The 19663-nt window shown below is 33.0% G+C and overlaps 1 protein-coding gene across 1 annotated transcript; it reads right to left on the bottom strand.

The window, feature by feature from the left end:
• Positions 1 to 2456: 2456 nt before the first annotated feature.
• Positions 2457 to 16741, bottom strand: LOC18104156 (5'-3' exoribonuclease 4). The gene is made up of 23 exons (XM_006375891.3): positions 16373 to 16741; positions 16177 to 16279; positions 16002 to 16078; positions 15712 to 15897; positions 15505 to 15624; positions 15351 to 15413; positions 15099 to 15242; positions 14430 to 14594; positions 12336 to 12413; positions 10500 to 10577; positions 8865 to 9017; positions 8678 to 8746; positions 8493 to 8588; positions 7946 to 8016; positions 7084 to 7212; positions 6926 to 7002; positions 6790 to 6830; positions 6584 to 6658; positions 5867 to 6021; positions 4886 to 4990; positions 4725 to 4800; positions 4521 to 4597; positions 2457 to 4342 (listed from the first exon to the last, which is right to left on the bottom strand). The coding sequence occupies exons 1-23, from the start codon at positions 16574 to 16576 to the stop codon at positions 2989 to 2991; spliced, it is 3696 nt and encodes a 1231-aa protein (XP_006375953.3). The 5' UTR covers positions 16577 to 16741; the 3' UTR covers positions 2457 to 2988.
• Positions 16742 to 19663: the final 2922 nt, after the last annotated feature.

Raw genomic sequence — 19663 nt, 5'->3', positions numbered from 1 at the left:
TTAAAAGAAAGAAAGTAAGTCCTGTCAAATCTGTCACTGACCACATCTTTGATAAAAATTATTTCACGCTCGGAGCATGCACTCTATATCATAGTTATCAAAACCGATTTAAAATTAATCTGGTTAAAAAGTCAGGTATTGGGTTATATGAATTGAGATGGGACAATCTAAATTAATGAAAAAATTAAAAAAAATATTTATAGTTTTAATATTTAATATAAAAAATTAAAAAACAATCTACGTGAATATAAATTATATATATTATAAATAATGAAGTTTAAAATATTATTTTAAAAGGTTTTTTAATGCGCATTGAAAAAATACTATGTTAGTATGTTATCTTTTTAAATTGAAGTATTTAAACCAAAAAAGTTTTTTATCCCACATTGAAAAAACATAACTTTTTACTTGTGAACATAGAATATATATACTAAAAGGTTTCAAATTCCACATTGAAAAAATAATTTTTTTCTTGTGAACATAAAGTATATACACTAAAGGGTTTCAAATCCTATATTAAAAAAAAATAAAACATTATTCTTGTATTTATAAAGTGAACTTTGAAAGAGCTTAACAACCAACAAATATATATATATATAAAAGGGTCTCTAGCTAGGAGAAAAATCACATTTGCAAAAAAAAAAAAACAACCCGGGTTTTGCCGAATCGCTCGGGTCAACCCGGCAGGTTTTGTCGAGTTTTTGCCCATCTCGGTCTTTTGCCTCACCTGGACCGGTCCAGCCATCAGGTCGACAGGGTCCCGGGTCTACCCGCCGAGCCGGTCCGGGTTTAATAATTATGCTCCACACCAATGACCAAACCATATAGGACAAAAAAGTGTATTTACTTTCTAACATAATCAGAATATTTTTTTAGCAAAATAACACAATTTTAAAGTTAATATGGATTGTCACGACTTTCAAGTATGATAGATGAGAAAGAAAAAAAAAGAAAAATATAATAAGATTCTAGAGATACATCAAAGTTTTGATGACAACAACCCTAATATTATTAGAAAAAACTCAACGTGACAAATATAATGTAATAAAAAAAGTCACCAATGTTGATTGGAGTGAGTCAGTCCAAAAGCGACAGATGACTCACTTGTCTTTGGACGGTGTGTGTTGAAAATAAGTCAAAACTAAAAAAAATTGGTGTCGAAATAAAAAAAATAAAAAAAATTATAACCCATACTCTTGATTCCAATAAAAAAATCACCCAAAATCATTGATTTTCTTCAAAAATAACAAAATTAGCAACTCAAATTAATGTATTTTATAACTAACTAACCAAATTTAAACCTAATTAAAAACCCGTATTTTTTCTATAAATCCCTAATTCTAAACTCAACATTTTTAAAATCAATAATTAATATAAATTAGCATAAATTATATTAAATCAATAGAGGCAAAGTATGTAATATATCTCTATGTATTGAACATGGATGGTGATCATGATGGTGTGATGATTGATTCTTTGGTGAGAGACTTGTAGGTAGAGAGAGAGACCTACGTGAGAGTGTTTTGTGGTAGGGAGATAGAGGAAAGGCTACAGGTAATGACGCTGAGCAGGGGTGGGTGGTGATGGGGGTGGGGTTGGTTTGGGGGTGTTTGGAGTCTCAAGCCTCACTCGCAACTCTCAAGTCACAGAACAAGACTTGCGACTCATGAAAGCATATTATATTTTTAAATATTTTCTGGATTATGATATTTTGCTACAAAAATTTTTACAATATTTAAATAAAAAAAACTCTAAGGTTAACTCACAACCCAGTCCACCTAGTTAAAACCCGACTTAATTTTTAAAAAAAAATTAAAATAATATCATTTTAATTAACCTAAAATTACAATAATACTATTTTAATTAACTTAGTTACAACTCTAACATTATTACGAGTCAATTTAATAACTTTGCTCTTAATCACCATGCCGGTCCCTAGGGAGTGTGACTCTTCATGTATTGATAGTTTTTGGCACCAGACAATGCTCTATACAGGGAGATGTGGATGGGAACAACCTTAGCACATCCAAGTACTCCTACAGCCCACCCAAGCTCTCTTCTCCCACAACATCAAATCTAGCAGCACTGCTTCAGCATCACCACCCTGCTGTTGCTATGGTAGAAAAAGATTCAAGACTGTTTCAACTCTCCAAGTCTTGTGTAGGTATTTGCACGCTGTTTCAATGGTTGTTGCCTTGCTTGTCCTGTCGAGATGTGGAAGATATGTTACAAATGGTTGGGTGCTCCTCTGCTTTTAATGGGTTGTTCAAATCTAGTTTTAGAACAAGGAGTTTCTTCTCTAAACCTTTTGACTTACCAAATGACACGCTTCGAGACTCTTGAGGTCTTGGAAGCACGCAGGAAAATCACTAGAGAGCTTACTTATTTATACCACGCAGCAAATGTTGTTTCACCACCACGTCTTCTGCCTAGGTAATTCTGTTCAGCAATACGCCTTTGATTTTATCAAACTGTGTTACTAATTAAATAAAAATATACTATTTTAATGTATTTTTAAATAAAAAAATATTTTAAAAAACAGTTGCAATGACTCTCTCGAAGAATTACAAGGCTACTTTGAACAACAAAGTTATAGCTATAATTTGAACGCGATATTAATTTTGCAATTTTGAAATGAGGCCACCCTTCTCTTCTTTATTTCCTTCAAAGCCTACAGAGGTTTGCCTTGCCATGAAGACGCAAAATCAAATATCTCAATTTCTCCGACCTGTTCCTCGGAACAATACTGTTCAATTACAGAAAGTAATATTTGGAGCACCATCAGCTTCAATGCATGTCATCTTGATCTTTTCATATTTCTGAACCTGTTCCCTGTTTTCATTTCCTCCACCACACCTGCACCTCCATGATCACCATCTCTTCCTTGTTTACCAAGAAAAAGACGATCCAAGTTCTCAACGCCATAATTTGAGACAATATCACCTGCTCTGTCTCCCTATTTTCTGGTCTGCATTTCCTCTTCCTGGGTTAGACTTCTGTTTTCATTTCCAACCCACCCACACCTATATGGTTGCTGTCAAAAGTTCCCTGTTTTCCAGGAAGACCAGACTGCGAGTCTGGAGGATCATTAGGTGGGACAATAAGCTCTATCTGCCGCTTTTTCTTAGACCTCCGTTTCTTCCTTTTGGATTTGACTTCTGGTTTTATGTCCACCTCATTTGCACCTGAATGGTCAAATTGTTCTATCTGTTCCTGAAGACCAGAACCCTCCAATTCCTGATTGATTTTATTAGAGACAGGGCATCTGGTTGGGTCCAATCCATCAGCATTTGTGAGTTTACTGTCACCTCCTCTTTGTTCCATGGGAGAACTCCCCAATTTTTCAACATTGTTAATTAAGACGCCATCAGCTTCAATCTTTCTCCTTTTCTTAGATCTTCGTTTCTTTTTCTTGGATTTCAACTCCTTTTTCAATTCCAATGCCCCATCCTCCAATTCCTGATGATTGTTATTTGGGACAGGGTTACTGGTTGCGTCCAATCCATCAGCATTTGTGTGGTTACTGTCACGTCCTCTTTGTCCCATGAGAAAACAACTCTCCAATTTTTCAACATTGTTAATTAGGAAGCCATCAGCTTCGATCTTTCTCCTTTTCTTGGATTCCACCTCTGTTTTCAACTCCAATGCCACATCTCCACCTGCATGAACATCCCCTCCGCTCTGCTCCTGAAGAATGCAACTTTGTAGTTCGCTGATGTGGTGGTTACAGCAACCCAATTTCTCAGCATTTTTGTTTTGGACAGCATCACCATCATTCTGATTCCCTTTCTTATTTCTTTTTCTGGATTTTCTTTTCCTAGATTTTTCTTCTTTGTAATCATTTTCTCCATCTGCACCTCCAGAAGTATGATCACTGTTTCTCTGCTCTTGAATGCTTATTTCCAGCTTCTGAACACCATCGGGTATACCAGCACCTTCCGCACCTTCCTTACGTTTTCTGTTCTTAGAACTCCTTTTCCTCTTTTTAGATTTTTCTATTTTAATTTCATCCACTCCAGCACTGCCATAACCACCACAGCTTTCCCCCTGTTGCCTGGGAGTAGAACTCTCCATATTCTTGACATTGTTGATAGGGACAAAATCACCTTTACCCACTTGACTTTCTTTAGATCTTCCATCAAGGCAGTTTTTATTGCGTTTACCTCGTTTCCTTTTCTTGGGCTGGACTTGTGTTCTCATTTCTCCCATTCTAGCAGCATCCAGAGGTAACCCACGTTCAGCACATCTGTTGAAGTCCAGGTGCTTTGAAGAACTATATTCTGACACAAGTCGATGAGCCAATTCTGCCAGTTGAGGGCCTGAGATAGACTTGGGGATTTGTCTACAAACAATTTTACAATATTTAGCAAACCAATTAGCATCATTAAGGAGGCCTCTAAACTTTTATCCGGATACAAAATTTTCAATTTGGACTACACTAAGATCATAATTGATCATTTCGTGAAACACTTGAGAACTAGAGTTGGCACTGATGTTTATGGCATGGAAGGAAAGTTTACCTTTTAGAAGATATAGAAGGAATAGCTGGCTCATGCCATAAATGATGTGCATGCAAAATATTGCACTTGGTCACAGACTGAGAACAGGAAAAAAAAAAATTAAGCATCCACAGTGTAGTAACAATCACCCGGGTAAAGAAATTAGGGCAGACCACCTTATTTCAATTTTTCATAACAGAAAATATCAAAAAGAAAAACTGTTACCTTGTTAGGCAAGATAACTCCTTCTGGTAGCCTTGGAATATGAGAATGAAATGGAGGGTATTCATAGAACACTGATCTGCAATAAAGAAAAGAAATAACTTTTGCAAGAGATGACAAACAGTTAGTGAGCAAAGCAAACATCATGTTGTTCAGAAACTTACATCACTTGTTCACTCGCTATCATCAGCATGCCATCAATTGGTGAAAATATCCCGAGAGGCCATTCAGGTTTCTCAGAAATGTAAATGTATCCATTCATTCCACCACTACATAATTAATGAGAAAATACCTTGCCGTAAGCAAAACAATTTCATAAGGGACCTTGGAAAGAGTAAATAATCACTTCTCTATAAGGACCTCAAAAACAAGCAAATAATCACTAGCTACATGCTCCAGTGATATGAAACAAAGTACAGCAAAAGAAATACATACTGCAGAAAAAATAATCACAAAAATCAGAACCAAACTGACAGGATCAATAAATTCCAGCAATGGATAGAAAACAAGTGAGCTGGATATGGGGAGTTATTTGGTTCAACAAGAAAATTTCAATGCACTTACTGTGTATATCAAACAGTCTGAAGTACTTGAGACAATTAATTTATCTCTCGTTTAATTAGTACGGGAGCTGTTGGCGAGGAGATGAAAAGTTAGGAATAAAAAAACCAAGGTTCCTTGCCAGCAATTTAGTAATGTTATCTCTTCTATCTATTCAATACATTTCATGAAACCAACTTCTCGCATGTTTTTTCAATGTTCCTATGGATCCGATTGCACAGCTCCCATACTCCCATACTGAAAAGGCTGGAAACATATAGAACCAAAAAACTGAGCTTGAAGATAATAAAATTTTATACATCTATTTTAACTATCAGCTGTTATTACTTCATGGAAAATCTCAAAGATACTGAGTTCGTAAGTTCATTTTTATATTATTCGCCGAATATTTCTATTCCACATAAGCATGGACTTCTATGGGAGGAAATGAAATAGAAATTGATGATGACATAAAACTAATTGAGAAGACAATGCCCAAGCAACAACAAAATTTAATAGTTCAAAATAGCAGAGACTTGATAATTAAAAAAAAAAGGCCGCCTCTAATTTTTCAATCAGATTTCAGGGAGGCCTCATTTACACACCTGATTTTTGGGTCAATTTTCAATTTGCCATTAGCTGTTGGCTGAGCTGACTGATCTTTGCACTCGAACAGAGAAATTACCTTAACTGCCAAAGGATGTGAAACATGAACACACAGGACATCATAACCCAAACGGTTTCTCCGTCTCTCCTCATCCTGAATATAAATATCATCAGTAAGAACTTTTCAGAAATGTGGAAAATTGGAATTTAGCAACCAAAAATCATATTTTCTCTAATAAAAGCAATGTTAGAAGAGCAATGAATTTGCAACATCATTGCTGGAGATAAATTGACAACAGAAAGGACAATAAAAATCTGACATGCCTATCCATCAAATTGCCACTGAATGAGTGGAAATTTATATTGTTATTTTACCACATACGACACATCTTCAGGCTATCTTTTTTCTTTTGCTGCATTGACATCAGAAGGAAGTCGGACTAGCCACATTGAACACTCAATATATCAGTCTTGCAACCCTCATTTCTAAAATTTCTGATTCTAGTAGGTGTACAAACTTATTACTGGTATACGAGAGCAAAATAGGCAATACAGGCTTCTGTCAGGGGCAACAAAGGTACATCTAAAGTAACATGGCAAATTGAATTATCAAATGATACCCATGAGTCATAAAAATCAGAAATATATGACACCAACCAACACACTGATACATCTAGCACCTGTGACTAGTGCTAACTTATAGAAAAAGGAATTACTGTCAATGTGTGCTCCACTTTTGTGATCTCTGAAACAAGGCGGGACTCTTCGATGAATGGTAATTTGCAAATAGCCTGGAAATTTCAAAGAAAAAGATATAACATAAGCATGCAAAAGTTCTGCATCAACATATGCACTTTGATCATCAGAGAACAAAATCTATATCAACTCAAAGTTCAAAGAAGAATCCAGAAATAACAAATACCTGCCAGGAAAAACGTTTCCCATTATTATCAAGCTCAAAATCTGCAAAGAAATTTTAAGATTAATAACCTGTAATAATTTTGGGATTGACTGATGATGTTGATGTAAGAAAGAGAAGTCTTGAGCAATGGTTATACCAGTAGGGTAAAAATCCAATATTGGTGATGATGCATCTATCATCAATTTCCTGTAAAACAAAGGAAGAGCATGTGCACTTCGAGCACAGCAATTGTGTCAAATACTGACTATGTAAACCAAATGCACAAGAGAAACGAAAATGGTTAAGATTGAAAACCTCGCAGCAGGCAACACTGCCATTAATTGATCAAATGGCTTGAAAGGTTCCCCAAGTGTGAAGTGAATTTCTAACTGATCACAGCCATAGAAATCCGAGGCAAATGGTGCATAATGATAAGGGTAGAACCTTCACATAAAAATGTTGAGGCGATCAAAATTCAACTTTGAGTGTTCTTGGAAAAGGAATACAATGCTGTGTCATAAGAAATTAAGACAGAGATCCTATAAACAGTGAATTTAGGTATTGGTCAAAGATAAAGCATTCGTATCCTACAACTATCCAGAGCCAAGCTACTTGAGCCCAAAAGATCCATGTTAGTTATGGAGGCAGGGAGCAAAAAAGTTAGCACCAGTTAGTGTCATGATAGTTGCAATCCACTCTATCAATACCTAGATGAGGTTCCAAGTTCAAGAACCATGGGCATTTTATTTTTAAAAGGACCATTTTGACTGTCATCTTGTAAAATAAAATAAAAAAAATCAGTAAGTGGTAGTGAAATCTTCTGAAGCTAAATGAATGCACATTTACCTGGAGACACAAAACATTTTAGATATGAATCCATATAACTGAAACTACTTTCGGCTGATGTCTCTCAGTCCCTACTTCTAATGTGCTTACTTAGATATTACAAGGATTAGGCTATTTCTGGTTTTTTGTAACTCAGGAAAAAAGGGAGGTATGACTTCATGATGTCATAGTTCTTTGATGACTGACTTGGCAAGTAAAACATCAACCCTAAGCTAGGGCCCCTTGACTGATCCAGCTTTCAACATTTGAACTCTTTGAAGACAACAAGTCAATAAAAAGAGAGGTAATTATCACTTAAATTTACAATAGCATAAGAGAATGCACCACATACCATTGCCAGGAGCAGACTCCTTCATAGTAGTAACGCATGACCCAACAAATCCCTTCTACATATTTGAAAACCTGCAGGAATTGCAACACTGTATAATTAAACCCAGCCTAATTAGAACAAATTTAAAAGTTATGCAGGATAGAAACACAAGGTACAAGTGGAGGGAAAAGGGAGTGAGAAGAAGCCAGTAAGTTGGCAATAATGATAGAAGAATCATTTCCTTGTAGTCAAAACAAGAATGAAACCTAAAGGCATTTATGTGATATCGAGTCTTGTTTGCATTTCTTTCCAAAACCATGGTTTGGAAAAAGCCCGTAGTTGTTTCTCCAAAACTCTGGCATTGGGTGTGTTTGGTTTCCAAATCTGTCTATGGCATCAAATTGGTGACCATGTATTTTGGGGCCTCATGGTTCTGGGTTGGCATCGTCTTGTCGAACCCAAAACATTGCATCTTTCAAAGGGTAGTCACAACGGAGACAAGTTTTTACATGTGAAGTACTGCACATACCACTCCTACAATAGAAAACAGTAACATTAAACCATGTACCGCATGTCTCCTAATGGTATCACGCTCATCTTCACTCTTTGCCTCAAACTTTTCTGCATAGTATCTTTCCTTCCAACCCTCATCTCCCAATTTAATCTGTAAGAACCACGAATAAATCAGAAAAACCAGGAAACCTAAATTACTTCGCATAGCTCAAGGCAAGATATACAAACTTAACCACAGACCTTGTCAACTACAGCACTTGTGCCATTGGAGGAGAAGTGATTTGATTCCTTAATGGCCACGCTTCGGGGCTGCAATAATGATAATAAAAATACATTAAACTCCCAGTTGCTTATCAAGAAAAAAATATCCCATGAGACGTGAAATGAAACTGCAACAATAATTAAATTATGTAAACAAAGTACTCACATTTTGTCGATTTTGACCAAGAGGGGCCGTTTCCAGCTTCACAGAAGATTTGGAACTTTCAGATACACCATCATCAAACAATGATTTTGATGAATGAAATGCTTGCTGACGTTTTGATATGCGTTGGAAACGTATCTCTCTCTCTTTTTGCATCTGACAATGGATGTTGCTTAGAATTACTATCTCAAGATCCTAGCTATTGGGCAAAACACATATCATGTGCAATACAGACACGGTAGGATTTATTAATCCAGGATACCAACATAATAGGGATATTGATTCTGTATGCAGTTCCTAAAACACTATGACTGAATACCAGAAAGAAGCATAGTTAAGAAGTAGGAAAAGGTACAGTAGACATTAAAAAGCAACACATTTATGATGAATAATGCATATATAATTGCAATAGGCAAATCAGTAAGGAAACAAAAATGATATGAACGGATCCATTATATTGTAAGAGTACATTCAGAACATCAAATTCTTTTTATTGACCATGCAATTTTATCACACAAAATACAATTTGGTTTTAAAGTCTAAAAACTATATCATCAAGTTGCTGGGTAGTATGATTACCAAAATGTCAATGCTGTTGTCCTCTAAAGGACAATCAAATAAATTTTAGTGGCTATTCAACACAAAACCTAGTGATAAAGGAAGCAACACAAAGAACCAAGGAAGAACTAATCACCAGATTTAATTTATTTGATCAATTAAATAGTCATAACTCAACTTGAATCTCTAACTAGGGTACTATACAAAGGCTCCAAAGCAAATAGAAAGTAGCAAACTCAAACCCAATAGGAATGGGAAAAATAAAACTTAGAAGAACCATGCAAAAAGGAAATTGAACCAAATTCCCAATAAAAGCAACTTTGACTACTTAACTAAAAAATATAAAAACCTTAAAAAGTAACAAAAATATTGAACACTCAAATTTTAATCCTAGAATTCGTTCTAAATCCTCCACTGATTAGTCATTAGGAATGTACAGGACATGTATGTCAATTGTACCAATAAAATAGTCATCCACAAAAATCAATCAACAAAGGGAATATTTTCAATAAAAATTCAGGTTCTTAAGATTTTAACCCAAAAAATTATATAATTGCATATATGTCATTGTAAAAATGTAAATCTGACTCTGATAGTGTTGCCAAGTGTACCCTCATTTAGCCTGAACACATCCTTTTGTGTTTATGTCATTATCCCCCCACATCAAGAATGTGTAGAAAGCTAAGCCTATTTTTTATGGCATGTTTAATACAATATTGAACAGTAACTATATTAGATATAAGCTTAATACTGATATGGAGGATATTTAAAAATATCTGTGATTTGTATCTCTATGGGCTTTTGTTGTGATTTGAATGCAAGAACACTATGAACAAATCACTAATATACTAGTAAATTAGCAAACAATAGACGACTACTTGCATGAAGAAAAATGTCGAAATGGAGACAAAAAAAAGCAAGAACTAGGAATGGCAGCCCTCCCAATCCCTTGATTTTTTTCACAAACAAATTAGAATTGCAATCTTGTAGTTTGAACCCATTGCTTCTATTTTGCATATGAGAAACTTTAGAAAAAGTATGCCACAAAAAAAGGAAAAGAAACAAGTCATTTAATGATACCTGGTTGCGTCTTCTGAAGATTGCGCTTTCATGAGAACCTAGAGCTTGTACAAAGTGCTCCACACGAATCAGGTTTATCTACCAAATAAATAAGAGAACAAATTGAGACAAGAAAACAAAGATGTCAAGTGAATTTGAAGGCTACAATTTTCAGATTAGATCTTCAACAATCTACAACAATTAATTAATAAACAAACTATATCAATTATTTTAATGGCAGTTGACATTTTTAAAGCAATTGCAGTGATAGACCATAAATAGCAGAGTGCCTTCAGCAGTTTCATTCATCTTCACTTCGATTAAGATGAATCTACTAATTAAATAAGAAAACAATGACAATTAAAAAGGTCAAGTGAATTGAAAGACCACAATTTTCATAACAGTTCTTCAACAGCCTAAAACAATATAAACAGCAAAGAATATAAAAAAAAATTGTATATTGTTAAATAGTACTGAAGAAATTAGAGCAAGAAACCCTAAATAACAGTGTCTTCTGTACTGAGCTTTACTTCCATTAAAAATTACCAAGCCCTCTAAGAAAAATTGGAAGCTTCTTTCCAATGGTCTCTCATCCTAACTTCAAGTTTCTTAAAGAAAACTGACTGAATAATGGGTGTCCTGTACAAAAATCACATTGCTCTTGCTCCATATCATTCTATTAAGAAATAATCCAAGAATAATGCTTGAGATGCTAGCTACCTTTTTAACTGATTTGATATATTTATGATAAGTGCTCTACTAACTTGTTTATTTCATTAAGGGTAAGTCACATGAGTGCTAAGAGCCACATCACCTTGACCTAAAAACTTTCTTGTATTATATATGCCAAATTTGTTAGTGAATCAGCTAGTACAAAAGGTGTCTTATACTTTGCATTACTATCTCAATATTTGAGGCTTCCAGACCAATTAAAGTTAGAAATAAAAGAAAAGATCTGAAAGGTAGTAAAAGATAATTGTAATAAGTTAGCAAGAAATAGCGGAGGAAGAAATATATTTATGTGCTCAATATCTCAAGTATGGGTTAAGAAGCCACATCATAGAAAGACTAAGCATCTGCATCAGCAAATATGATCTATACAAGCATTAAAGTTGGATAGAGGAGGTTTATGTTGCCTCTTCTCTCTCCACGCATCAGCTAATGATGCCTTCTCCTTTTCTTTTCTTGTTTGGTTGAGACAGTATATAGAAAAAATTACACCTTAATCACTGTTATTTGGAATTGGTCTGCAGAATGAGGCTGGATGACTGTCACTTGACACATCAAGGAGAGTTATATTTTAGGTGTGCAAGAAGAAGAAGAAGTCAGTTCTTCAATTTAGGTTTGGTTAGTTAGCCCTTCGACTTTAGCCTTCAACATAATTGAGCTTTTAAAGACAAATTTCAATTAGATCATAAAATTTTATATAACATTTAATAACTTCTTTAATTGCATCCATTGTATGGGCTCCATTCATTAGTTCATTAAATTTATCAACTTTAACAATGTCTTCTATTTTCTCATTTAAATGTAATCATGTAAGCAACATCTAGCTCATTATATTACACTGACAACAAAAAGATTTATACTACACATGAATGTAAGTGAAAGTGAAATTTTTGTGGCGAATGAAAATTGAAATTGGTGACAATTATTATTAATTATTTAAATTGAACTGATAATTTTAAAAGTTTTGAAATTTTAATTTGCAATGCCGCAAGCTGGAAACTAATATCCCATAAAAACTGAACTTTTGTTGTAGCTTAGATTCAAAAATAAAGTAAACAACAAATCATCCATTCTCTGTGACAACATGTTACCACAAATTGAAAAACACAGAAGTGTCTAGTTCTTCACCTCAAAAGAATTTGTTAGGTAACCACCCATCTGAGCAAATTCCTTTTTGTAAACTGTCATGAGCAAATCGATAGCCCCCTATCAAAGTTGGAAAACATTAGTTAAACAATGAATAAAGCCACAAAAATACAAATATGGGATTCAGCATGAGAATAGAAATTTAATGATTGGCATCAACTCAAAATGGGCAGAGCATGTGAAGCAAATTCATAAACTTCAGGCTTCTGTTTGATGGGAGGGTGAAACTAGTTCCATTAAGCTACTTTCAATGTTGATTTGGGCTACATATTGTTAGTAAAGTTGATTTTGTAATAGGTGAATTATTTTTCTTTCCTTAGATTTATGAATACACAGGAATAATTACGTTTTATTATTACGAAACCAAGTCTCATAAGCATAGAACTATTTTCAAGTCTATAAATAGGCTTCTAGTCTCCAAATTCCAAAGCAAATTTTATGAATGATGTTGGAGCCATTTGCTTGAATTGAAAGCAATGTCAGAGGGGTGGACAAATTTTCTTATATATATAGGGGGGTTGCAAGTTATAGAATGAGCGAGGACTTAAATAGAATACGCATGATTTTGAGTGGCCAATATAAGATTTGATTAAAAATATACTAAAGTTTAAGTTCTATGCTGTGAAATGGGTAAAATTGGGGGGGGGGTCTTTATTTACACGCCACCCTTATAGCATGAGGCTTCCATAAAGAGTTATTTTTCATCAATACCAGCGCAAGGCTAGTAGTTTCCTACACCTTTTCCCTTTAATTTCAACCACAAATCAAATCTACAGTTAGCTCTAGCTCCTGAAATCACCAAAGATCCTACAAGCCTAACACTCAATAAAATCATTTCAAAACTTTCCCATACTATCTTCTAGCACCTAATCTCTTTTAATTAACTGCATTAAACAAGGATTAAGTTCACAAGTCATATTCAATGATATTATACAGATTAGCTAAAAGCTCTATAAAAATGAAAGTGTTAGCTCTCCAACATGGTAATATGTCAAACGCATGATTCTCCAGTGTCAATAATTGATGCCATTAACCACTACTTAACTTTGCAATATTTGAAAGAGAACCATCGGACAAGAATGATTCTAATCTTAAGTGTTGCAGGATAGCTTATGGCTGTTCTGAAGGGCTGTTTACAGTTACATGAATAGGGATTTTGGGGAAATGGTTGGTATTTTAGTGGCTAATAGTTGTAGGATTGACTTGTGAATGTGTGGATGTTTAGGAAGTCAATGAAGGAATCTAATGTTTCTTTCTAGGAAAATAGAAATCTATTGAGTTTCATGTGACTACTTATTAATTTTATTAGCTAAAACTAAAGGGACGAATCTGATTGAAAATCCATTGAGACATTATGGATCTAACTAATATTTTGATTTTATAGTAATTATAATAATATAGTAATTATAATAAATATTATCCATAACAATTTCAATGATCGATATTCTCTAGTAAAAAAATAAACCTTATAGGACTTTCTCTACATCAGACACCTAGTAGTCACACTTAGTGGAGATTGTATCACACAATCACAAAGCACAATTGCTAGAAATTCTTCAACAATATTGCATTATCAAAATAAAGCATTAGAAGCCCACTTAATTTTACACTTAACACACTCCTAAAGCTTTACTTGAATGGATTCATAATCCAACAAGGGCTTAGACTCTAAAATAAGAAAAGATAAATTCCTATATTAAACTCAATTAATTAAAGAATATTCATAAAAAAAAATATGAGACCAATACCTCACTAAAATGTAAAATAAGAGCCTAGACCTAGATAATTTACAGAATATGGAAATTACAAAAATAACCTTGTCTACAAAATCACATTAAAAAAACAATGAACCTTCTGCTTTTTTTTTGGTCTGCATCATTAAAGATAGATTCAATAGCAACACCATTGCCTGTCTTTTTGGCATATATAAAGAAATCAAAAAGGTTCAATGCACTACTTACGTATCAGTGAGACGCAGATACATGATCAAGGGTACCAATAAAGGAATAAAAGTAACAACTCCAAAGCAAAAATCTTGTTTTCTAAAAGAACAAAAGGGTTGTTAAATTCCTCAACCTCGGATATCTCCAGTGATGGTATGTGTGGCAGAAAATCATTTCCAACAAACAAACACATGAAGACAAAATCATCAATCACACGCTCCAGGTCTACTTTCAATGTTGTGTCTGGTATTCTCAAATCATATGCTAAATACTCCCTCAAGATCCAAACATTGAGAAACTGTAATAGAATGAAGTCAAGAATTTGGTGAGAAACTTTAAAGAAATAAAAATTAGAATACTGATTACAACAATATCACAATACACCATTCATATAAAGCAAAACTGAAATAAAAGAGTTAGCTCAAATTAGTTCTCCTTCAAACATTATGTTTCTAAATCAACAGTTTCTGTTCTAGGTAAACCTAACTCATGCTCTAATTTACCTATTGTTAGGTACTTGCATAATGACTGTTTTCGTGACATCTGGTTAATGATTCCATGCTCTAAAACCACCAGTTGCTTATCTAACCTGCACAGGTAATATGTGACCAACTACATAGGCTTTTCATTTCTATAAACCCCTTGGTGTGTTTCTCATTCACTAGGGAAAGAAAATAAATGAAAAAAGTAGCCTCATTTTTGCAGTTCATTTTGCTAAACCTTGAGGCAAGAGCAATTCTAAGGGTTAAACTCGAGACATTAGGTCATGAAGAAAGTCAAACAACAGTAGAGAAATAATGACCTGAAACTTCATCCCCGAAATATGGTTTTCTATATTCTCAGCAAACTTTCCTACTTGATCTGAATCCCCATTTAATTTTCGGCGCTTCATTAGTCTATGTTTTTCTTTCGAAGATTTACCGCCTGTGCTTGCATTTCCAAGATCCTGTCCAGAAAAGAGGTAAGATACAGCCAGAATGTGTTCTTCCACATCATTGTGAGAACATCTAATAGCATGTATAATACAATTTAATCAAGAAGTTCAGTTCAAAACCTCTCTTAGAATCGAGAAATGAATTTCATGAGAAGCCAACGCGAGCATAATCAAATCCGCATCCTAAAATAACACATATGATATGAAGGAATTATAGGACCAGCCAGGAATCAAGTCAAACTCATTTTAAACATAGACAAACAAAGGAATTTACCAATCCATATAAACAATGCCGTGTATTTGGATCAAAACCCGGTAGATTCCTTTGCAAGCGGATGTATGACATTATCTTATGCTCTCCTTCACCGGCCACATTAGCATCAGAAAGAATGACCTAACAAGAATCACATGCTCTCACTTGTAAGGTAAGTGAGAGAAAGGGAGATAGGGAGGGGACCCATGCTCATAAATTTTCATTTACCTTTATTCCTCGCCATCCCAAATCCTCTTTCATCCTCAAGCGTATGTAATAATGAAGAGCTGACGACAACAAATCCATAAACTCAGTTCCAGGTGTAATTACATTCGAGTCAAGTTTCTTCACCTGCTCCAAGTTCCCTTCTTCTGATTCAGGGACAATCCCACCATCCGTCTCTATAGATAAGGCCTGAGCGCAAACAAAACCTCAATTTTCATTTTTCTCCAAAAGAAAAGGACAAAACCCTAAGTATCTTAAAATGCTGAACAACTAATTTACAAAGACTCTCTCACTTGATCAGCAGCATCTCTAGCAGCCCTAAAACGCCTCGACCGCTGCTGATTCATCTTAGCTCGTGGAGCAACACCATCTGTGTTTAAAGTATTCAATATTATTACAACAAATAAATTTAAGAACATCATGACGACAACAACAACAATCTGTATGTATCCGATTCCAAAGAATTACCAATAGCCATGAAAAGGAGTTTTCGAGGCCTGACAATGGAGAAGATCCTATCAATGTACTTGAAAACCGCAGCGAAAACCTCCTCGTATGTAGTCGGAGGCGGCTGTTGTTAATTACACACAAAAAATAAATAATTAATTAAAATAAAAGAGCATGTAATTGATGAAAAAAGGAATGAAGAAAAAAAGAAAAATACCAGTCCTTCGGGATGGAAACAAGGGTGAATGATTCCATTCATGTCAAGATAGAGATTGTCGAACTCGATACCGTTAGGGTTAGGGCAGGAAGTGTCGAGTGGGACAGAAACGCCGTTGATTAAAAGCGGCGTTTCTTCCATGACGTCGGCAGTTATAAGCGGATACTTCTCCGTTAACCATCTATAGAATGCTGGTATTCCCATTCTTCAGTGCATTACAATTTTCGAATAAATCAGTAGTGCGGCGGCGAGGTGAGTGCACGCCTACACTGTGTGTGTGTTCTTTCAGTTGCTCAGCGAATCCGCGAAAACAGTGAGTTAACTGTGTCTGTGTGTGATGGAGCCAGGCGGCGGCTTCTGTATTTAAAAAAAAAAAAAAAGTGGAGAGCCTAATGGTAGATGGACGAGTTTGACCTGGGCTATTTTTTTAAACTTTTCAACTCATATGTCAAAAACGCTTTGTTATTGCGATATCACCATAAATATTTTATTTTTAAATTTAGTTTTTTTTCAGAGTTTTTTAATATTTTAATGTATTAATATCAAAATTTAATTTTAAAAAAATATTATTTTAATATATTTTTAAATAAAAAATACTTTAATAAATAACATCTTAGATACTTCTAAACATACCCTAAATAAACTAGGATAATTTGTGAATTTCTTTCAACAGTTAACTCCATTTTTTTTAATTTTATTATTTTTTAATAAATTTTTATTTGTTATGAAGCTTTAATTTTCAATTCAACTCTCCTTTTATTTTTCTTTTTATTTCATTTAAAAAAAAATTCTTCCTCAAATTTTTTTTAACAGTTATTCGGGTTATCTATGAACTAATCAAATTGACTAGATCATGTCGAGATAACTTTCACATGATTTAATTTTAAAAGCAAACTACACAAAAAGTCGAGTCAAGAATTGTTTTTGTCGATTTTATTATTATTTTTTCTCAATTTCATACTTGAATTTTTTTTCAGGTTAGTCAAGTTGTTTTTGAACTACCCAAATCGACAGAGTCATGTCGGGATAATTCTTACATAGTCTGATATTAAATCTGAGTTAGACAAAGAGTCAGATCAAGAGATTTTAAGATTGATCCGATATATCATATTTAATAATAATGCAAAATAATTCTCTATAGCCTAAATATTTATGTTACATATTCTTTACTCTAAAATTCAATTTTAGATTACAAAAACTTGCAAGTACATTTTGGCTATTATATTTTCTAATTATGCAAACAAATCTTTAAATAAACATTAAATTTTACTATCTTATGTTTTTTCCCTCGCAACTAAGATTGCAAATGAATTACTGGTCAAATAAATCATTGGTCAGATCATAAATTTGTTTTATAAAGATCATTAGTTTGAGTCCTATAAATCTTAGGGTCACTAAAAATTTACATAGTCGTTAACTTTAGGGCCAATAGAATTAATTAAGGTACACACAAGTTGATCTAAACACTCATGTTAATCAAAAATAAAAAATAAAAAGTTACAAATGAATCTAGTTGAGTTTTGATGTGTTCATAATTTTAATAAGAGTAATGTACTCATACGATCACATACATTTATCACACGCAAACTTATTAGTACATTTTAATCCAAAGATTTTACTAATTTCGTATTAGACAACAAATTTTACTTTTTTATTTTTTTTCCCTGTAAGTTTCAAAGGAATACTTAAATTAATAGAGAAAAATTATTGTACAATAGGCTTATTGAAACAATGAATTTATGTTTTTACCATTAAAAAAATCACAAATAATTATCTTTTTAGGGTACAATAATATTTTCACAAGATACAGTTGTTATTTTATAATTATTTAGGGCATCTCCGTCATTCCATAATTTTTTTCACAATTAAATTATTTAATTGCCTTTAAAAAAATACTTAACTATAATCTAGAAGTTTTTTGATATTTTATTTTTTGAAGCACGTTCTAATGACTTCATTTCCTTTAAAATTGCTTATTTGTTATTTCACAATAGTTTTTTTTTATAATAATTATTTGATCCTACATGAAATGTGGTATTTTTAATAAATAAATAAATAAAATCATAAATGTTGTTGATGTGTGTGTACACTCATTAGTTACTTTGATGTCTTTGAGTGACACATACAACTATCTCTAGTGATCAAAACTGTTGTTCCACCATATCATTCATTTTGTTTCAACATCCTCTTCCTTACTAAGTAGCGTATGTGGTTAATAAATCTATGATTTGATACCAACAACATTCTCTTTTTTTCCCCCCCCTCCTCTTATAAATCTGTATTTAGCCCTCTAAATATGCAAATTAGCTCTTAAAGTTTTTTTTCTTTTGATTTGATGTCTTCTTTTCTTATTCCTATTTTTTTTATTGTGATTAATTTTAAAAATTAATTTTTTTTTCAATTTCATCATTATTTAATTTTTTTAGTCTCTCAGATTTGATCATCATTATTTTAATTGCTATTTTTTTTAATTTAAGATAGTTTTTTTATTTGATTTTTTTAATTTCACCCTCCATTTTTTTTCTTTCTGATTTGATACTAAATCTTTTAGATTAAGAGTTTTATTTATTTATTTCATCTTTCGATATTAAATTAGTTTAGAATTACACTTCTTAATTGAATTCAGGTCCATGATTTCATGGATTGCAAATTTGAAAGATTAACTCAAGTTTATAATATTTGTTCAGGATTGCTTGGTTTTTCATGTTATTAAATTAGAGTTATTATATATATATTATTAAATTAACCGAACTTATTAAATCTAGTCGATTCAATGATACGAGTCTCAAATGTTTTTTACTTCTTAGAAAATCCTAGCATCACCTAAACTATTTTCTTCTGACATTTGGGAAAATCTTGCCCGATCTACAGCGTTGCATCATCTTTTTTTGGCTTGTTTTTAAAAAAAAATTTATTTTTTTCTTTGCTTACAACCTTTGATATTTAGTTATTGAGTTTTTTAATTTGTTTTGATATAGTTTCGATAATTTTATCATGATCTCATATATCAAATCATAAGTTTCACAAGTTAACTATAATTTGTCTAGCTAGATTTAATATATTATCGTCTTAATTTTTTTTAAAAAAATATATTGTCTAACATATTACTATTTAAATATTTTAAAAGTGTTTCGATCAATGTAGAATTTTTTACTTTCTAACATCTTTAATTTTTTTTAAAATTGAAAAAAAAAGTTCACCTATAACATAGCAAGTGTAAAAAACTAGTAATAAGTAATCTTTGATTCTTTAATCTCAAAAATTACAATCACATCACTATTTATTCAGATT

This window comes from Populus trichocarpa, chromosome 13 (assembly GCF_000002775.5).
Source record: "Populus trichocarpa isolate Nisqually-1 chromosome 13, P.trichocarpa_v4.1, whole genome shotgun sequence".
In the NCBI taxonomy this organism is placed as follows: domain Eukaryota; kingdom Viridiplantae; phylum Streptophyta; class Magnoliopsida; order Malpighiales; family Salicaceae; genus Populus; species Populus trichocarpa.
The sequence above is the reverse complement of the archived record's forward strand: the minus strand, read 5'-3'. Positions and strand labels throughout refer to the sequence as shown.